Genomic DNA, 19186 nt, shown 5'->3' with positions numbered 1-19186 from the left:
TTACAAGCTAGTTAATTTCGAAATTGTATAATACGATCGCTACCTGTGAGTACTGGTACCGTTAAAGGGGGCGGGGCAGGGTGAGCAAATATGGCTCATTTGCATTTAAAGGGACAGGCACTGAAACCAGCTGTTCTGAACAGGGCTGTTTTGAGAGGATGAAAAGAGCTGTGTTGTTTGTTCCTGGGGGTATTTTGACTAAAGCATGTCTAGGAACTATTATAATTTGTGGAAAAGGGGCACAATATGTCTCCTGGTTAATTTCTGCACATATTGGGCGGGGCCACTTTGGGTGACAAGTGGATGAACTTATTGTCTGGACTCTACGTGTGCTTCACTTCTAAAGTCGCTTGTTTTTGGTCAGTTAAGTGTTGGATAAGTCTGCCCTTTGTTAGGAGGCTCCATCAAATTTTAAGTTAATCCATCCAACGGTTGTTGAGATATTTCACACTGCCATTAATAGAGCTTTGCCACCAGCAGAGCTACAAATCTACAACAGAGACATTGGTATTTATAGCTTAAATAAGATCCACTTACTATTACCAGACTTGCAATTTTTTTATTATGTGTCACCCAAGAAAGACACGGTGCATTAAGGGAAGAGAGAGAGAAAACATATCTATCATCAAACAGAAGAGGAGGAGGAGGATGGGGTGGGTAGGGGGGTGGGATGTTTTTCTAGCAGCAAATGTTGGTATTAAAATCTGGCAGACATTAAATTCATCACAGTGTGATATTCCCACAGAGCGCAGAGCACTGCGATAGTGCCAGAGCCATCGTGTCGAGGTTCTTGGAAAGCTCTGGGGAATCTGGGAAGTTGCCATCAAACCAGAACTGTGTCAGAGAGCCGAGTCAGAGAGTAATAAATTGTTAAGATTATTACAGGGAGTTCCTCCAGAAGCGTACACACACAATATAACAGTGTCAGCTCAGGAGGAAGAGGAGGGAGTGAGGAGGTTGGTGGACATGTCCCACTTTAGATGCAGGATTGCCTTTCATCCTAAACGCCAACCTTAACATTTCTCTATGTATAATGACATCAGCCTGTATTGGAGAGCCTCTGCACAGTGAAGTGTGACTGACTGTGACTTCCCTCCTCTGCATGGAGAGTGCAGGGCTCTGAATCTTTCATGACCCTTTCAATGACGAATTTCCCTTTGATGACATAAAGTACATGCAGGAGAGTTGTGCGTAAGTGCTTTAAGCAAATGGTGGATAATACACTCAAAAGGCAATAGGAGAGAAATTGCTCCTTACGCATAATGTTTCCTCAGAGTGGGGATTCGCAGCTTTTCCCGTATTTTATGCACGTGGAAACTGAATATCTTTGGATTCTGCACAAGACCTGTTTTGTACTCAACCAATCAGTCTTATAACTAAATAATCAATAGAGTCATTTTCCAAGCTAAAGTTTTCTTGTTCATAAATGACAGTGATGTGAATCTCTGTCGGGTTCAGCAATTTGAAAACCTCACCTGACACATTTCACTATCAAACTGACTGATTGAGAACATAACCAGCACATTAACAGTAATAAAAGCAGTCGCAGTTGCTGCTACTTTTTTTTTTTTTTTTTTTACAATTTTCTTACACTTTACAGACTTAATTAGTCAATTTAACAAGCTGGTAATTGTCAAAGTGACAAAGTGGCAAAGTGGCAAAGAGGTGATTAAAGGGGAACTCCGCTCCATCTGTGTTGGCGAGCACGACTGTGACATATGTGCCGTGTGATGTCACTTGAGTCGGCGCCAATCGAGAGAGAGTTAGAGAGAGAAAAGATTTGACCAGACGGCTGCACTGGCCAACAGCTAATATGCAGTACAGTAGCACACCTGTATTTCCTTTCCCAACACCACAACAGGTACTGTAAGCAGTCACAGGTGCATTGTGGGTGATGCAGGTGTCTCCGATTCTGCTGCAACATATAACTGTTCATGTTGTGTCTAATAATAATAATAATCCCACACAGCTGGATCTACTGAACAGTTTTAACACCTTCCTTCTCCACCTTCAGCAGCCGCTCAGCACGAGACAAAACACACACACAGACACACACAAATCCACTGATGTCAGCTCAGCTCTGTTAAAGGGATAGTTCAACATTTTGGCAAATTGGCCCATTGCCATAATCCCTATAGTCATAGCAGTAGGTTCGTTACCTTTAATTGTCGGTGCAAGCTATTTTCAGAACGGCAGAGCAGAGCTGTGAGCTGCTCAGAGCTACGCTACGGAGGCTCATGGGATTTCTTGGTTTCCCTCATCAAACTCATCAGATACACAATCCAACAACTCCACAACGCTCTGGTGGACAAGTTGTGACCTGCACATTCACCACACTATGAGATAATAACAGAACGTTAAGAGACAGAGTTGTTTTAGAGGTAAATTCATGAAAAACCACTGATGCACGTTCCCGTCGGGGGCAGTTTTTCATCAAGCAGTCTCTGTATTTACCTCGAAAACAACTCTGTCTGGTACGTTCTGTTATTATCTCATAGCGTGGTGAATGTGCAGGTCACAACTTGTCCACCAGAGCGTTTTGGAGTTGTTGGATTGTGTATTTGATGAGTTTGATGAGGGAAACCAAGAAATCCCATTAACCTCCGTAGCGTAGCTCTGAGCAGCTTGCGGCTCTGCTCCGCTGTTCTAAAAACAGCTTGCACCGACAATTAACGGTAACAAACCTACTGCTATGACTATAGGGATTATGGAAATGGGCCAATTTGCCAAAATGTTGAACTATCCCTTTAACGTCCACTCACCAGGTCTTTGGAGGTGCCCAGCCTCTTGAGCCCGTCCAGGGGCAGGAGGTCAGCGGAGTCCTTGTGTGTGAACTGGGTGGCCTGCTTCAGACGCCTCTGCTGGTGCAGGATGGCTTTATCCCGGATGGCTAGCTCACCTTTCTTCGCCTCGCTCATGATCTCACAGGAGGGAAAGAAAAAAGAAAGAGAAAAAAGAGAGAAAAAAAAGGAAAAAATAGAAAAAGCTAAAGAGAAACAGTCAGTTGTGGTGCTGCCGGTGCACAGAGAGAGACACAGAGACTGTCACCTCACAGCAGGAGCGCTGGGAGCTCTCTGCAGACAGATACACAGAGAGATAGAGAGAGAAAAGAAAGAAAGATAGAAAGAGAGAGTGTGTTTCCGTTTGCAGAGAGGACGACAAAAAAAACAAGAAAAAAACAAAAAAAAATGCAGCTTTTTAGTTCTGCTGTTTAGATCCTCAGTGGCTGAATGAACCTGCAAATGAGCCTCTTCCAGCCTGGTTCACTCCTCTCTCTCTCTCTGAAACGCTGCTGTCCTTCCCCCTGGGATTGCTCTGCTCTCTCTCTCTCTTTCTCTCTCCTCTCTTTCTCTCCTTTTCTCTCTCTCTCTCTCTCTGTTTGTTTGTTTGTAGTCCTTGGCATGTACAGTATTTGGTCTCTGCAGCAGCTTCAGGAGCTAATGTCCTGTGTCCTGGATGCTCCTCTCATGCAGCCATTCATCTTCCTCACAGTGTCAAGCTCAGTCCTGTCTCTCTCTCTCACTGAGGCTGTGGGGTAGGTGTGACACAGAGAGAGAGAGAGAGAGAGTGTGTGTGTATGTGTGTGTTTTCCCCTCCCCTCAGTGCTGTCTGTCCTTGGAGCTCTCTCTATCGCTCTCTCTCTCTTTCTCAGCCCTCCTCCTCGACATAGACGCATGCTCACGTACGGATTCAGAGCACATTTACTCATATTGACTCTCACAAAGAAAAGAAAAGAAAACACTCTTTAACGTCTATCACATCCTCCTTCACCTTTAATCTGCACACACACTCCTTTCTTTCCCTGTAGCTGCAGTGTATAGCATCACATTAGACATTGTTGTTTAGTCTGTGTGTGTGTGTGTGTGTTTGTGTGTTGCTGCCTCCTGCTGTGGAGGTGTGAGAGATCACTGTGGCCTGACCCCACACACAGGGGATCAATCTGAACCACTGATGGCAGCGATCGATCTCCTCCGCCTCCCACATGGCTGCATGGAATTAAAGAGCCCCAGTTTTCTCCCATTAATTCCCCCTTCGTCCATCCATCCATCCATCCATCCATCCATCCATCCATCCATCCATCCATCCATCCATTCGTCTGCAACAACAAAAGGCTATAAATGTGTTTGTTCTTGACCTCTGGAGATGACGAGGACACATTTTTGGCGCTGGTGCTGGTGATGATTCTGACCACAGGGTTTTTGAAGCTTTCAAATGAAACATCTATTTCCAGAAAATGTAGACAATTGCATCAAAAAGAGAGAGCTGAGATGGAGGAGTGTGGGTTTTTCTTTTCTTTTATAATATAGAATAGAGAGTCCTTGTGAAGGTGAAGTGGAAAAATAGTTGTAGCCCACTGAGAAATGTGATGTTTTGAAAAGCGTGTGCTGCCCCCTGCTGGTCGTCTCTCCTCTCTGCTGCTCTGCTGTTTGGTGGTTCACATGGATCTGTATTCAAACTCTGTGCAGCAGGATGGATGTAATGAATTCAGATGGCATTTTATATCCACACAGAGACGGACACACACACACACACACACACACACACACACAGCTCTGATGTGAAGTCAGGCACATTTGTTGTGATTTCAATCAGAGGTGTTAATGTCTCCGCCTCACAACCATGAGGTTTTTCATAGACCTCAGTGTCAGATGTCTTAAATATATAAAAGAAAATGTTGACTATAGTGTAAATAAACCTGACAAAGAGACATATCAGCATATATCTGATGTTTTTGGAGACATATGGGAAGGTTTTTATTGGCATTTTTCTGGTAAAGATGTCAAATATTCACAGATTTCTCCTTTTTAAATGGGCTGATTTTCTGTTTGTTTGGTCTTACATCACAGTAAAGTGTCAAATCTGTGGATTTCATGATGGTTTGTCAGATAAAATGTGCAATTTTAACAGTTTTGATTATGATTTTAAAAACATTTTTTAAAACATTTGTCTTACGAAATGATGGTAATCACAAAATATAAAGTGTTGCTTTTAATATGCAACGTGTTTTTGAGAAGAGTAATCACTGACTGCTTTATACATTCTCCTCATGGGAAATTAAATAGTCTGATCAGCTTAATTACAAAACAAGCTAATGTCTCGTTTGGTTTTATTTGTCTGCCACATAGGATCACACGACAGATGTGTGTCGCCTCTGAACTGAACTCTTCTGCTTTAACTGTTTGTACATATGTCGTCTCTGTGATGAGTATAACCTCCCTAACTCCCTATAGGTGGAGACATGAAGTGAACGACCGGCAATCGGCCCCCAGAGGAATCCAAATACAGCCTTGTCTGGGTCGTTGGAGACGAGTTTTCCTGGGAAACAATGGACCAGAGCGACCCCACAGAGGCAGGAGGTACAGAGTTACTCAGAATATAAATTATACAGAATGAGGACATGAAGACAGAGCCCTGAACATCATCTTTATTACCATAATCTAAATTTCCAAACTGTCAAACAGAGAGAAGTAAAATGCAGAGAAAAAGCTGAAATCCTCCAAATCAAGTCAATATAAGTGCGGCACTTTCTCAAAACTCAAGAGTTTAAGAAACAAACGTTGCTTTGAGGCTTATTTCTCCAAACACACACACATTTTGTTGAGGAACTAAATTAACTATAATGAAAACAAGAATCTGCTTAAGCAGAAAAAGGAAAAACAAAAAATATAACACAGCAGTTTTGGTCAGTTGCTGGCAATGTAACAAAGTCTTGCATTTTGTGCTTTTTTTTTTTTTGTATCAAGTTCCTATCAACTGAGGTTGCAGAAGGCACATGTGCATTGGTTGATTTCATGGAATTGGCGCTTTAAGCTTTGCTTTAGTGTGTCTCTGGAAAATAAGACAAGTGTGCAAGTGTAAGTACGACACGTAAAGCTCCCACCGAGCCAGGTCCCATCCCATAGTACAACCTCAAAAAGAAACTTCTAGTTCCCATAAAACTGGCAGTGTAAAACCAAAGCCATTTCTCATGATTATCTGCTATGTACAAAACATAAAGACGAGAGAAAAAAAGAAAAAAAGGAGTGTTTTTGTTTCTGAGATATTTTTAAGGTTTGTAGTGACTTATGTTTAGACATGTACACCAATGCCGTTAATGTGGAGTGTAAACATCGGGAATACTGTGGCCCATAGATTTAATAGCATGCTGTTGTGTAGCTGCAGCTCGGGCCTTTCGTGTTATTAGCATTACAGTCGGTTCACCGTGGTAACAGTCTGTCTCTCTGATATAAATAATAACCATAACCACCCAGAAATGTTTCAAAAAAGCCACTCGTGTCTGTTCAGGAGGTATTTACACAATCATTTAAACACTCTTCTGACCATCTGGGTGGAAAAATACTCGTCCTGCTGCACGATCGGCGTCCAGTGTTCAGACGGATCTCCATCCAGCTGGCTGAGAGAGGCTCTGAGGGTCCTGGAGAAACCTTCACAGCAGCTGTAAGTGGGGTTTTCAGACATTTCTGAGTGATTATACACAGAGAGCAGATGATTACCACTGTGATTTTTGAAAGCAGCTTTGATGCTCACACACACGAGAGGCACAAACCGGGGGGCTACAGGAGCTGTTACGATGCAGTTGACCTACGGGCCGTGGCGCTTCATCGCTTTCATTGTAGCTTTTGTTTTTTTGCATCCACAGCAGTATGTACAATGTAGTGCTGCTTTTTTTTTTTTTTTTTTCTTTTAATCCGAGGCACAGAGGTCACGAGGTGTTCAACCTGGCAACCGCAACGCTGTTCCCGCCGCTGCTGCTCCATTCAGTGCAAAGAACAAGCAAAAAGCCACACACTGGCCAGGGTGTTAAAGGGATAGTTCCACATTTTGGCAAATTGGCCCATTGCCGTAATCGCTATAGTCATAGCAGTAGGTTCGTTACCTTTATTTGTCGGTGCAAGCTATTTTTAGAACGGCGGAGCAGAGCCGCGAGCTGCTCAGAGCTACGCTACGGAGGCTCATGGGATTTCTTGGTTTCCCTCATCAAACTCATCAAATACACAATCCAACAACTCCAAAACGCTCTGGTGGACAAGTTGTGACCTGCACATTCACCACGCTATGAGATAATAACAGAACATTACGAGACGGAGTTGTTTTAGAGGCAAATACAGAGACTGCATGATGAAAAACGGGCCCTGAAGGGAACACGCATCAGAGGTTTTGCATGAATTTACCTAGAAAACAACTCAGTTTCGTAACGTTGTGTTATTATCTCATAGCGTGGTGAATGTGCAGGTCACAACTTGTCCACCAGAGCATTTTGGAGTTGTTGGATTGTGTATTTGATGAGTTTGATGAGGGAAACCAAGAAATCCCATCAGCCTCCGTAGCGTAGCTCTGAGCAGCTCGCGGCTCTGCTCCGCCGTTCTAAAAACAGCTTGCACCGACAATTAAAGGTAACGAACCTACTGCTATGACTATAGGGATTATGGCAATGGGCCAGTTTGCCAACATGTTGAGCTATCCCTTTAATGCTGCACAGGCTGTATCTCTATCGGTTTATAGTGTCGACTCAAGTGTTTTCCCATCAGCCCTTTTTAAAAAAAATAATAATAATAATCATAGCATGTTGGGGAGGTAAAGCGAACACAGCAGCATGTTCTGTCCCAGCGCCGGGAAGCGCCTGAACGCCTCCCAGGCGTCGGAGAAGATGTTGTATTTGAGAAAGACGCGGTGCTCCAGGCTGGTGGGCAGGCTGACGTCGCGGCTCATGATGTAGATGCCGTCGTTGTGCAGCGTGCACGTGAGGTTCAGGCCCGACTTGGACGTGTTCTCCTTCAGCTGGATCCACTCCCCCGTGGACACGTTGTACGACTGCACCGTCAGCACGTCCTCCGTCTGGCTGGGCCGCCGCTGCCGCCGGCCCGCCTCCAGCTCGTGGGTGTAGCCGCCCACCAGGTAGATGGTGTCCTCCACCGAGAGCATCTGCTGCTTGCGGATGTGGGCGGAGCAGGAGCGAAACACCGCCCAGGTGTCCGAGGTCGGGCAGTAGCGGAGGACGCTTGTGTTTCTGTCTGTTGGACACAGGAAACGTTATATAGAGACACTTTAGAGTTAGAGAAACTTTATTGATCCCAAAGGAAATTCAAGTATCCAGTAGTGCAGACATACATATGATATAACAGCATAGAAGAGCAATAAATAAACATAACACAGAAAAGTAAGAAAAGATATACATTATATACATCCTTATGGACATATGTTATGAATAAAGTACTAAAATAGAATAAATAGAGAGAAAAAAAGGGAAAATCTGTACCAACTTATGCATAATTAATGCACAATTAACACAACAGTTCGAGGACTATTTCCTTCATTAAACTATTAATTGCTTTGTCTGTAAAATGTCCAAAAAAAATTGGGAAAATATGATTATATTCAACCATCAAATCATCACAATTGAGAAAATGTTTGATATTTCTGTTGAAATGTTAAATAAATTATCAGAAAAGTTGTAAATTGATCACCTACTGATGATCTAATAACTTTAAAAGACATGAAAGTATTAGCTACTATAACATCCTGTGCACTCACCAATGCCAAAGTTATTATATTGACGTTATATAAGTTGATAGAATTCACAACAAGGTGTCCTATTGTCATAACAGAGATAGAGGGGGGAAAAAACACTACAGTGCAAAGCAGTGATGTGTCATTGGCAATTGGCCAAATGTGTGTGTGTTGCTGACATCATCACTAAAAGTACAGTTGATGGGATTATAGGAGGAGAGGACACAGCACTAATATTTTCTGTTTTTTTCTTAAAAAAAAAAGTCTTTTTGGGGCTTTTAGGCCTTTAATGGACAGAAAAGCTGTAAAAAGACAGGAAATGGTGAGACAGGACTGTGCTATACCCACTGAGCTAAACGACGTGACATCCCATATTTGCCCTGTTTTCGGTGTAAAACATTAGATACAGCTAAAGGTTTTAATTTCCAGCTTGATTGGATGTGAGGATTTTCAACTTGTCTCTGTTTTCTATCTTGTTTTTTTGTCTTTTTATAGCGAAAAACCATTAACTGAGAAATTAATTAAACAAACTAATCAGTAATTAAAATAATCCTGAGTCGTGTTGCAGCCTCATGCTAAATAGTAAATGGTTGTTATGTATTTAACACTTCTAACCTGAGCAGATGACAGAAGAGAGTTCAGTGCCTCATCCACACAAACAATGAATGTCAAAATGCTGGAGTATTTAAAGTTTAATGCCTTGCTCAAGGACACAAAGACAAATCCTGCAATAAACAAAACGACCCACTCCATCATCTGACACTTTTGCCACAATATCTAAACACTTCACTCTAAACACTGACCTCTTGCAGTGTATCCACCCATGACGTAGATCAGTCCCTGGCATTCGCAGGCGGAGAACTCGGCCAGCGGGTCGGGCATGGAGGACACGCAGGTCCACCAGTCCTGCTCGGGGCTGTAGCACTCCACCGTGCCCAGACACTGGCCGCCCACCGCGTACAGCTTCCCCTGCACCGCCAGCAGCTTGAAGTTGGACCTGAAGAAGAAGGAGAAGGACACATGACAGCTGCAAACAACAGACAAACAAAATGCAAAAATAGAAGTTGACAGAAGTTGCATGGTGACATGTTTCAGACCTAGGAGGATGATAATTCATTTATTTTTATTTTATATGAGTCGATGGCTGTTTTTTGCTTCTTGCTGCACCCCTAGGTTTAATTGCCCATTCTGTTTTTAGATTCACTGTTACTGCCCCTTCACTATTTTATCTCACAGTTTTTCTCAGATGCTCTAAGTTTTACTTTTTTCTTCTGTTTCAACTCTTTTATGAAATCATGCAAAACCAACCTTTTCATGGATAAGGATGAGAAACAAATTGGATGATAAATTATTGTTCTTAGTGTGTAAGACTCCGGTCAAAACACAAGAGATGGTAGCAGAAAGCTGACAAGAGGAAGGTTAAATGAAGACAAGAGGTATAGATAGATAGATAGATAGATAGATAGATAGATAGATAGATAGATAGATAGATAGATAGATAGATAGATAGTCTGCCCCAAAGGGTAGCATAAATTTGTCTTTGACAGGGCTCATCACTTCACATACACTCAATAAAACACAGTAAGGCAATGATATATATATTTTCATGGAAAGGGAAGCCTAACAATGTAACCAAGATAAGAAAAATTGGATGAAAAAAAAAAAGTTTTTAGTGTATTTAAAACACCATACACACCATAGATGGTAGCAGAAAGCTGACACAAGACAAAGGTTAATTGCCTAGAGATGTCGAGCACTTTGTAAACTTGTGTTTTTAAAGGTGCTATATAAATAAAGTTATTATTATATTATTATTATATTATTATTAGTCTTTTGCACTTTACACCTACCTTTTCTGGTTGAGTGGAGCCACCTGGTTCCACTCGTTCCTGCAGGGGTTGTAGCAGTGCACGGCGGAGATCTCCTGGCTCGTCATCCTGTAGCCGCCGACTATGAACAGGTAGTTATCCAGGACAGCGGAGCCGTATCCCCGCACGTTGATCATGTCCGGGGGCAGGTTGTTGGCCAGAGGTTTCCAGCGCTGCTCCACCTCTCCGTACCTCAGCATGGACCAGGGCTCGTCCTGATCCGGCACGTCCAAAGAGAGACAAGTGAAGTCCCCGATGGCGACCAAGGTGGCGGTTCCCTTCATGCGCATCTCCCGGACTTGGTCCCTCACGGCCGGGGGGAGGCTGCTGCTGAACTCCGGCCGCCGCAGCATGGGGTGGTAGTAGCAGGTCATGTACTTCAGGCATGCGTTGCGCAGATCGTGGGTCCCGTAGACTTCGGAGAGGCTGTACAGCTCCACGCAGTTGTCCAGCCGGATCTCCGAGGTCAGCAGCTTGAGGATGGAGGTGACCTGCAGGAAGGAGGCGGTCTCGATCAGGTCCTCCAGAGTCTCGTTCACCACCTGCACTTTGGAGGTGTTGATGAACTCCAGCACCAGCTCCAGCCCCGGGACGCTGAGCCCCTGCAGCTGCACCGAGTCCTCCGTGGACTCCCGCATCCCCGAGCTGTACAGTGCGCGGAAATAGTCGCTCTTCTCGATCAGCTTCTTTTTATTCACCTCGAAGATTTTGTCATCCATGATGATTGCAATGATCTGGTGCGGGTCAGAGGACATGGTGAAGCTAACTTAGGCGCTTTGGGTTAGGTTTTTCTTTCTTTTTAACACTTCCAAGTTGAGTTTTTGTTTGTTTTGTTTTGTTTTTTTCCACTTGCCCCTTTTTTCTTTGTCGGCCTCCAGAGCGAGTCACCGTTTACATTTCACCGGCGAGGGAGCTCCGTGGCCGGGCTATATATGGTCATGTTCAGCCCATAGATCTCCATGGAGCAACTTTAGCTTAGCCGCCGCCGCTGCTGCTGTTGCTGCCGTTACCGGGTAAAAAACTAACCAAAAGAGCCTTTTCCTCGGGTTGGCATTCCGCGACAGGCCGGTGAAAAGAAAGAAAAAGTGTGGAGACAGATGTCGGTTAGAAGATAAAGTGGGTTTTTTCTTACGGTGACGGTGACATTTCCCATTTCATTTTATAAACAAACCTTCAGCCGACCTGTCAAATTTTAACTGTTTTGATTCTGCGGCTACGTCACATCCGGGTTTTATTCTTCTCCGTGGGTTGAATTGCTGCTGTATGCTGCCGCCGCCGCCGCCTAGCGGTAAATGGAGGAATAGCACAAGTCATTGATCAACTTTTTTTTTTTTTTTGTCTTTTTATTCAGCATTGAAAATACAAACTCTCAATGAGGACAATAATAACAGCAATACAGAAGAAAAATAGGCACGGTGTAGAGTGAAAACATATGTATGTATGACAAATATTCTTATTCTGTGGGTAATGGGGGCGGGACTAGATAAGCTTTTGCTTCTCCCGCTTTCCCTTTCGGCCATGTGTATTGTATTATTTGAACGAAGATGATGAAGTGTGATGATGATGATTTAAATTGACATGCCCGAAATAAACAAATTGATTGATTGATAACAGTAGGGGAATCATGAAACAAAAAAAAACTAGAAAATTTCCTCTCGGGAAATTTTGAATGGGCCACGGCTACTGCCGATTTTGCCATCTCTGTCAACATGGGAATCAAACCCACGATCTTATGGTCAAGACAGAGCTGATCAGACAGACACATGATCATCTTTCTATAAGCACTGATATGGAGGAGCTGTAATCACATTAGGTTAACTGTGTGTGTGTGTGTGTGTGTGTGTGTGTGTGTGTTTATCTTGTGTAATAGGGCCAGGACTCAATTAAAACAATTAATCTAATTAATTAGAGGCTTTGTAATTAATTAATCGCAATTAATTGCATTTTAATCGCATATAAATATTTGACCTGAGAACAGTGAGAAGCATTTTTTTCACATGGATTTTAGTATAGGCTACCATTGAATGACTGAATAGCTTAAGCAACAAAACATTGTTTTTTTTTTCAAGGTGGTACTTAACCAAGACCAACATGCAAATTATCGATTCATTCATTAATCGATATTTGATACAGATTTAAATGGTCTTTCCTGCCAATACACTATGATGATTACTGTAGTATTTAACTAGGCTACATAAATCACAGTAGCATAAACTGATTTGTTGAACGGACCAGGTGATGGGCTGACTGGTCCTGTCTAACTTCTGTGTACTGGGTGCCATTGTGCAGGGTGTTAAGGCAGCCTTCCTCCACTGCAGTCCCTATGGTCCTGGACCCTCTGGCTGGTGGGGTGGGCTGCTTTCAGCTGGGGGGGACTCTATCAGCTGCTCCCACGAGAGGCATTTGACGCATTTGACACCAACAAGGTTTAACTTTAAAACCAGATTAAATCAGGGTTTAAGTTTAAATTCGGTTGCACGTTAACTGTGTTTTAATCACATGAAGGTGTGTGTGTGTTTGTGTGTGTGTGTGTGTGTGTGTGTGTGTGTGTGTGTGACTGTAATCACATGAAGCTGGCTCTAGAGTCTGTGTGTGTGTGACTGACTTGACACATAGTTAGTTAGTAGCTGCATCCTGTGTCAGTCTGATTTAGCTGTGTCTCTGTTTATAAACATTTAAACGAGCGCCAGGTGGATTGTTTATGAAGTTAACGAGCTCTGGCCTGAGGATCAAAGAGGTTACCACGGCGATAGGGGCCCCCGCAGGCTGAGACAGACAGAAACGTGGAGAAAAAGAGCCATTTTCTGCCTCTGCACCGGTCTCACATTTAGGCTTAGGGTGAGAAAACGGTAACTCCTATCAGAACAAAACACAGATCAACGTTGCTCTAAGGACTTACTGAAAATTTCGGTACGATTTGGTGTTTCTACAGTAAATATTTTGGCGACACTGGCAGTTTTAAAACATCAGGCCATTCTGCTTCTCTCAGAAAATATTTGTATTGGACTCAATGAGGAGCAGAGACAGACGTGGCCGCACTTAGAGGCTCAGAGTTTAAATTCTGTAAGTCTCTCTGATATTTTGAGCAGATTAAGAGATCAAGGATGAGCTCGTCTACAACCGTGGCCGAAATTATGTGTGTAGAGTGTAAATTGTGGCCGTTTGGAGTTTGGATAGAGAAAAAATCTGGAGTTTTTCTGGCATCTCTCCCACTCTAACCGATGATGTCACCCACTCTGACACGAACATTCCGTGCAATACACACCCATTATAATCTCATAATTTCTCCAAAAATGATCATGGTCATTGATCATGGATTGATCAAAAACTATATGACCTATCAAAACGTGGAGTAATACGCCAATACACAAGACTTGTGTCTACTGTTTGAAGTTTAAATGGAGTCTCTAGGTGAAAGTATGCCTGAGCAGTAGACGTTTGTTAAACTCCAATGATTGGTCTTTTTTTTCCGCCCGTCCCATTGATTTCAATGGAAAAATTTTGCGCAGTTTCGTAAACTGTTGAGAAAAGTAATAGCCCACCGATCCCGATCAAGCCGCACGTTTTGATATATAATATGTCCTGCAACTCTTCGAGACTCTCTCTTGACCAAAAATTAAAATTTCTTCAAATTTCTCCAAACTCGGATATATCATCTGGGGGTCCGAGGGGAGTCCAACGCAGAAGGTTTGGTTGAAATCGGGCCGGTGGTTTTGGAGAAAATGTCCAAAAACCAAACAGGCGATTTTAAAAAGACGACAGGCGCGCGGCTTACGTTTTTTTTTTTTTGACCAAAAATTAAAATTTCTCCAAACTCGGATATATCATCTGGGGGTCCGAGGGGAGTCCAACGCAGAAGGTTTGGTTGAAATCGGGCCGGTGGTTTTGGAGAAAATGACCAAAAACCAAACAGGCGATTTTAAAAAGACGACAGGCGCGCGGCTTACGTTTTTTTTTTTTTGACCAAAAATTTAAATTTCTCCAAACTCGGATATATCATCTGGGGGTCCGAGGGGAGTCCAACGCAGAAGGTTTGGTTGAAATCGGGCCGGTGGTTTTGGAGAAAATGACCAAAAACCAAACAGGCGATTTTAAAAAGACGACAGGGGCGCGGCTTACGTTTTTTTTTTTTTGACCAAAAATTAAAATTTCTCCAAACTCGGATATATCATCTGGGGGTCCGAGGGGAGTCCAACGCAGAAGGTTTGGTTGAAATCGGGCCGGTGGTTTTGGAGAAAATGACCAAAAACCAAACAAGCGATTTTAAAAAGACGACAGGCGCGCGGCTTACGTTTTTTTTTTTTTGACCAAAAATTAAAATTTCTCCAAACTCGGATATATCATCTGGGGGTCCGAGGGGAGTCCAACGCAGAAGGTTTGGTTGAAATCGGGCCGGTGGTTTTGGAGAAAATGACCAAAAACCAAACAAGCGATTTTAAAAAGACGACAGGCGCGCGGCTTACGTTTTTTTTTTTTTGACCAAAAATTAAAATTTCTCCAAACTCGGATATATCATCTGGGGGTCCGAGGGGAGTCCAACGCAGAAGGTTTGGTTGAAATCGGGCCGGTGGTTTTGGAGAAAATGACCAAAAACCAAACAAGCGATTTTAAAAAGACGACAGGCGCGCGGCTTACGTTTTTTTTTTTTGACCAAAAATTAAAATTTCTCCAAACTCGGATATATCATCTGGGGGTCCGAGGGGAGTCCAACGCAGAAGGTTTGGTTGAAATCGGGCCGGTGGTTTTGGAGAAAATGACCAAAAACCAAACAAGCGATTTTAAAAAGACAACAGGCGCGCGGCTTACGTTTTTTTTTTTTTGACCAAAAATTAAAATTTCTTCAAATTTCTCCAAACTCGGATATATCATCTGGGGGTCCGAGGGGAGTCCAACGCAGAAGGTTTGGTTGAAATCGGGCCGGTGGTTTTGGAGAAAATGACCAAAAACCAAACAGGCGATTTTAAAAAGACGACAGGCGCGCGGCTTACGTTTTTTTTTTTTGACCAAAAATTAAAATTTCTTCAAATTTCTCCAAACTCGGATATATCATCTGGGGGTCCGAGGGGAGTCCAACGCAGAAGGTTTGGTTGAAATCGGGCCGGTGGTTTTGGAGAAAATGACCAAAAACCAAACAGGCGATTTTAAAAAGACGACAGGGGGGGGTGTTACTTTTTTTTTTTTTTGACCAAAAATTAAAATTTCTCCAAACTCGGATATATCATCTGGGGGTCCGAGGGGAGTCCAACGCAGAAGGTTTGGTTGAAATCGGGCCGGTGGTTTTGGAGAAAATGACCAAAAACCAAACAGGCGATTTTAAAAAGACGACAGGCGCGCGGCTTACGTTTTTTTTTTTTTGACCAAAAATTAAAATTTCTCCAAACTCGGATATATCATCTGGGGGTCCGAGGGGAGTCCAACGCAGAAGGTTTGGTTGAAATCGGGCCGGTGGTTTTGGAGAAAATGACCAAAAACCAAACAGGCCATTTTAAAAAGACGACAGGGGGGGGTGTTACGTTTTTTTTTTTTGACCAAAAATTAAAATTTCTTCAAATTTCTCCAAACTCGGATATATCATCTGGGGGCCCGAGGGGAGTCCAACGCAGAAGGTTTGGTTGAAATCGGGCCGGTGGTTTTGGAGAAAATGACCAAAAACCAAACAAGCGATTTTAAAAAGACGACAGGCGCGCGGCTTACGTTTTTTTTTTTTTGACCAAAAATTAAAATTTCTCCAAACTCGGATATATCATCTGGGGGTCCGAGGGGAGTCCAACGCAGAAGGTTTGGTTGAAATCGGGCCGGTGGTTTTGGAGAAAATGACCAAAAACCAAACAAGCGATTTTAAAAAGACGACAGGCGCGCGGCTTACGTTTTTTTTTTTTGACCAAAAATTCAAATTTCTCCAAACTCGGATATATCATCTGGGGGTCCGAGGGGAGTCCAACGCAGAAGGTTTGGTTGAAATCGGGCCGGTGGTTTTGGAGAAAATGACCAAAAACCAAACAAGCGATTTTAAAAAGACGACAGGCGCGCGGCTTACGTTTTTTTTTTTTGACCAAAAATTAAAATTTCTTCAAATTTCTCCAAACTCGGATATATCATCTGGGGGTCAGAGGGGAGTCCAACGCAGAAGGTTTGGTTGAAATCGGGCCGGTGGTTTTGGAGAAAATGACCAAAAACCAAACAGGCGATTTTAAAAAGACGACAGGGGGGTGTTACGTTTTTTTTTTTTTGACCAAAAATTAAAATTTCTCCAAACTCGGATATATCATCTGGGGGTCCGAGGGGAGTCCAACGCAGAAGGTTTGGTTGAAATCGGGCCGGTGGTTTTGGAGAAAATGACCAAAAACCAAACAGGCCATTTTAAAAAGACGACACGGGGGGGTGTTACTTTTTTTTTTTTTGACCAAAAATTAAAATTTCTCCAAACTCGGATATATCATCTGGGGGTCCGAGGGGAGTCCAACGCAGAAGGTTTGGTTGAAATCGGGCCGGTGGTTTTGGAGAAAATGACCAAAAACCAAACAAGCGATTTTAAAAAGACGACAGGCGCGCGGCTTACGTTTTTTTTTTTTTGACCAAAAATTAAAATTTCTCCAAACTCGGATATATCATCTGGGGGTCCGAGGGGAGTCCAACGCAGAAGGTTTGGTTGAAATCGGGCCGGTGGTTTTGGAGAAAATGACCAAAAACCAAACAAGCGATTTTAAAAAGACGACAGGCGCGCGGCTTACGTTTTTTTTTTTTGACCAAAAATTAAATTTCTCCAAACTCGGATATATCATCTGGGGGTCCGAGGGGAGTCCAACGCAGAAGGTTTGGTTGAAATCGGGCCGGTGGTTTTGGAGAAAATGACCAAAAACCAAACAAGCGATTTTAAAAAGACGACAGGCGCGCGGCTTACGTTTTTTTTTTTTGACCAAAAATTAAAATTTCTTCAAATTTCTCCAAACTCGGATATATCATCTGGGGGTCCGAGGGGAGTCCAACGCAGAAGGTTTGGTTGAAATCGGGCCGGTGGTTTTGGAGAAAATGACCAAAAACCAAACAAGCGATTTTAAAAAGACGACAGGCGCGCGGCTTACGTTTTTTTTTTTTGACCAAAAATTAAAATTTCTCCAAACTCGGATATATCATCTGGGGGTCCGAGGGGAGTCCAACGCAGAAGGTTTGGTTGAAATCGGGCCGGTGGTTTTGGAGAAAATGACCAAAAACCAAACAGGCGATTTTAAAAAGACGACAGGCGCGCGGCTTACGTTTTTTTTTTTTTGACCAAAAATTAAAATTTCTTCAAATTTCTCCAAACTCGGATATATCATCTGGGGGTCAGAGGGGAGTCCAACGCAGAAGGTTTGGTTGAAATCGGGCCGGTGGTTTTGGAGAAAATGACCAAAAACCAAACAGGCCATTTTAAAAAGACGACAGGGGGGGGGGGTTACTTTTTTTTTTTTTGACCAAAAATTAAAATTTCTCCAAACTCGGATATATCATCTGGGGGTCCGAGGGGAGTCCAACGCAGAAGGTTTGGTTGAAATCGGGCCGGTGGTTTTGGAGAAAATGACCAAAAACCAAACAGGCGATTTTAAAAAGACGACAGGCGCGGTGTTACTTTTTTTTTTTTTGACCAAAAATTAAAATTTCTCCAAACTCGGATATATCATCTGGGGGTCCGAGGGGAGTCCAACGCAGAAGGTTTGGTTGAAATCGGGCCGGTGGTTTTGGAGAAAATGACCAAAAACCAAACAAGCGATTTTAAAAAGACGACAGGCGCGCGGCTTACGTTTTTTTTTTTTGACCAAAAATTAAAATTTCTCCAAACTCGGATATATCATCTGGGGGTCCGAGGGGAGTCCAACGCAGAAGGTTTGGTTGAAATCGGGCCGGTGGTTTTGGAGAAAATGACCAAAAACCAAACAAGCGATTTTAAAAAGACGACAGGCGCGCGGCTTACGTTTTTTTTTTTTGACCAAAAATTTAAATTTCTTCAAACTCGGATATATCATCTGGGGGTCCGAGGGGAGTCCAACGCAGAAGGTTTGGTTGAAATCGGGCCGGTGGTTTTGGAGAAAATGACCAAAAACCAAACAAGCGATTTTAAAAAGACGACAGGCGCGCGGCTTACGTTTTTCTTTTTTTGACCAAAAATTAAAATTTCTTCAAATTTCTCCAAACTCGGATATATCATCTGGGGGTCCGAGGGGAGTCCAACGCAGAAGGTTTGGTTGAAATCGGGCCGGTGGTTTTGGAGAAAATGACCAAAAACCAAACAAGCGATTTTAAAAAGACGACAGGCGCGCGGCTTACGTTTTTTTTTTTTGACCAAAAATAAAAATTTCTTCAAATTTCTCCAAACTCGGATATATCATCTGGGGGTCCGAGGGGAGTCCAACGCAGAAGGTTTGGTTGAAATCGGGCCGGTGGTTTTGGAGAAAATGACCAAAAACCAAACAAGCGATTTTAAAAAGACAACAGGCGCGCGGCTTACGTTTTTTTTTTTGACCAAAAATTTAAATTTCTCCAAACTCGGATATATCATCTGGGGGTCCGAGGGGAGTCCAACGCAGAAGGTTTGGTTGAAATCGGGCCGGTGGTTTTGGAGAAAATGACCAAAAACCAAACAAGCGATTTTAAAAAGACGACAGGCGCGCGGCTTACGTTTTTCTTTTTTTGACCAAAAATTAAAATTTCTTCAAATTTCTCCAAACTCGGATATATCATCTGGGGTCCGAGGGGAGTCCAACGCAGAAGGTTTGGTTGAAATCGGGCCGGTGGTTTTGGAGAAAATGACCAAAAACCAAACAAGCGATTTTAAA

The 19186-nt window shown here is 43.0% G+C and overlaps 3 protein-coding genes across 3 annotated transcripts in view; 1 reads left to right on the top strand and 2 right to left on the bottom strand.

Annotated features, from left to right (window-relative positions):
- The window catches only part of nrip2 (nuclear receptor interacting protein 2), a 31909-nt gene extending 28355 nt beyond the window's left edge, over window positions 1-3554 (bottom strand). The window contains exon 1 of the mRNA XM_085769146.1: window positions 2763-3554. Coding sequence (XP_085625272.1) covers window positions 2763-2918 — 156 coding nt within the window. The 5' untranslated portion in view covers window positions 2919-3554. The remainder of the gene's footprint in view (window positions 1-2762) is intronic.
- itfg2 (integrin alpha FG-GAP repeat containing 2) overlaps window positions 1-5263 on the top strand; it is a 58008-nt gene extending 52745 nt beyond the window's left edge. The window contains exon 12 of the mRNA XM_085769145.1: window positions 5232-5263. Coding sequence (XP_085625271.1) covers window positions 5232-5248 — 17 coding nt within the window. The 3' untranslated portion in view covers window positions 5249-5263. The remainder of the gene's footprint in view (window positions 1-5231) is intronic.
- Window positions 5264-7450: 2187 nt separating this feature from the next.
- Window positions 7451-11605, bottom strand: klhl42 (kelch-like family, member 42). The gene is made up of 3 exons (XM_085769141.1): window positions 10359-11605; window positions 9312-9505; window positions 7451-8012 (listed from the first exon to the last, which is right to left on the bottom strand). Exons 1-3 carry the CDS (start codon window positions 11129-11131, stop codon window positions 7558-7560), a joined length of 1422 nt encoding a protein of 473 aa, XP_085625267.1. The 5' UTR covers window positions 11132-11605; the 3' UTR covers window positions 7451-7557.
- Window positions 11606-19186: the final 7581 nt, after the last annotated feature.

Source organism: Trachurus japonicus, chromosome 23 (genome assembly GCF_045865225.1).
Source record: "Trachurus japonicus isolate A0001 chromosome 23, Traja_1.0".
In the NCBI taxonomy this organism is placed as follows: Eukaryota; Metazoa; Chordata; class Actinopteri; order Carangiformes; family Carangidae; genus Trachurus; species Trachurus japonicus.
Note: the sequence above shows the minus strand (reverse complement) of the source record. Positions and strands in the feature narration are given on the sequence as shown.

What these genes read in the sequence shown, in the direction of transcription:
- klhl42 (XM_085769141.1), bottom strand. Translation starts at nt 11,131, where the DNA reads ATGTCCTCTGACCCGCACCAGATCATTGCAATCATCATGGATGACAAA. An exon ending in GCTCCACTCAACCAGAAAAG is followed by an intron (nt 9,506 to 10,358) that starts GTAGGTGTAAAG and finishes CTTCTTCTTCAG; the next exon opens with GTCCAACTTCAAGCTGCTGG. An exon ending in GGGTGGATACACTGCAAGAG is followed by an intron (nt 8,013 to 9,311) that starts GTCAGTGTTTAG and finishes TGTGTCCAACAG; the next exon opens with ACAGAAACACAAGCGTCCTC.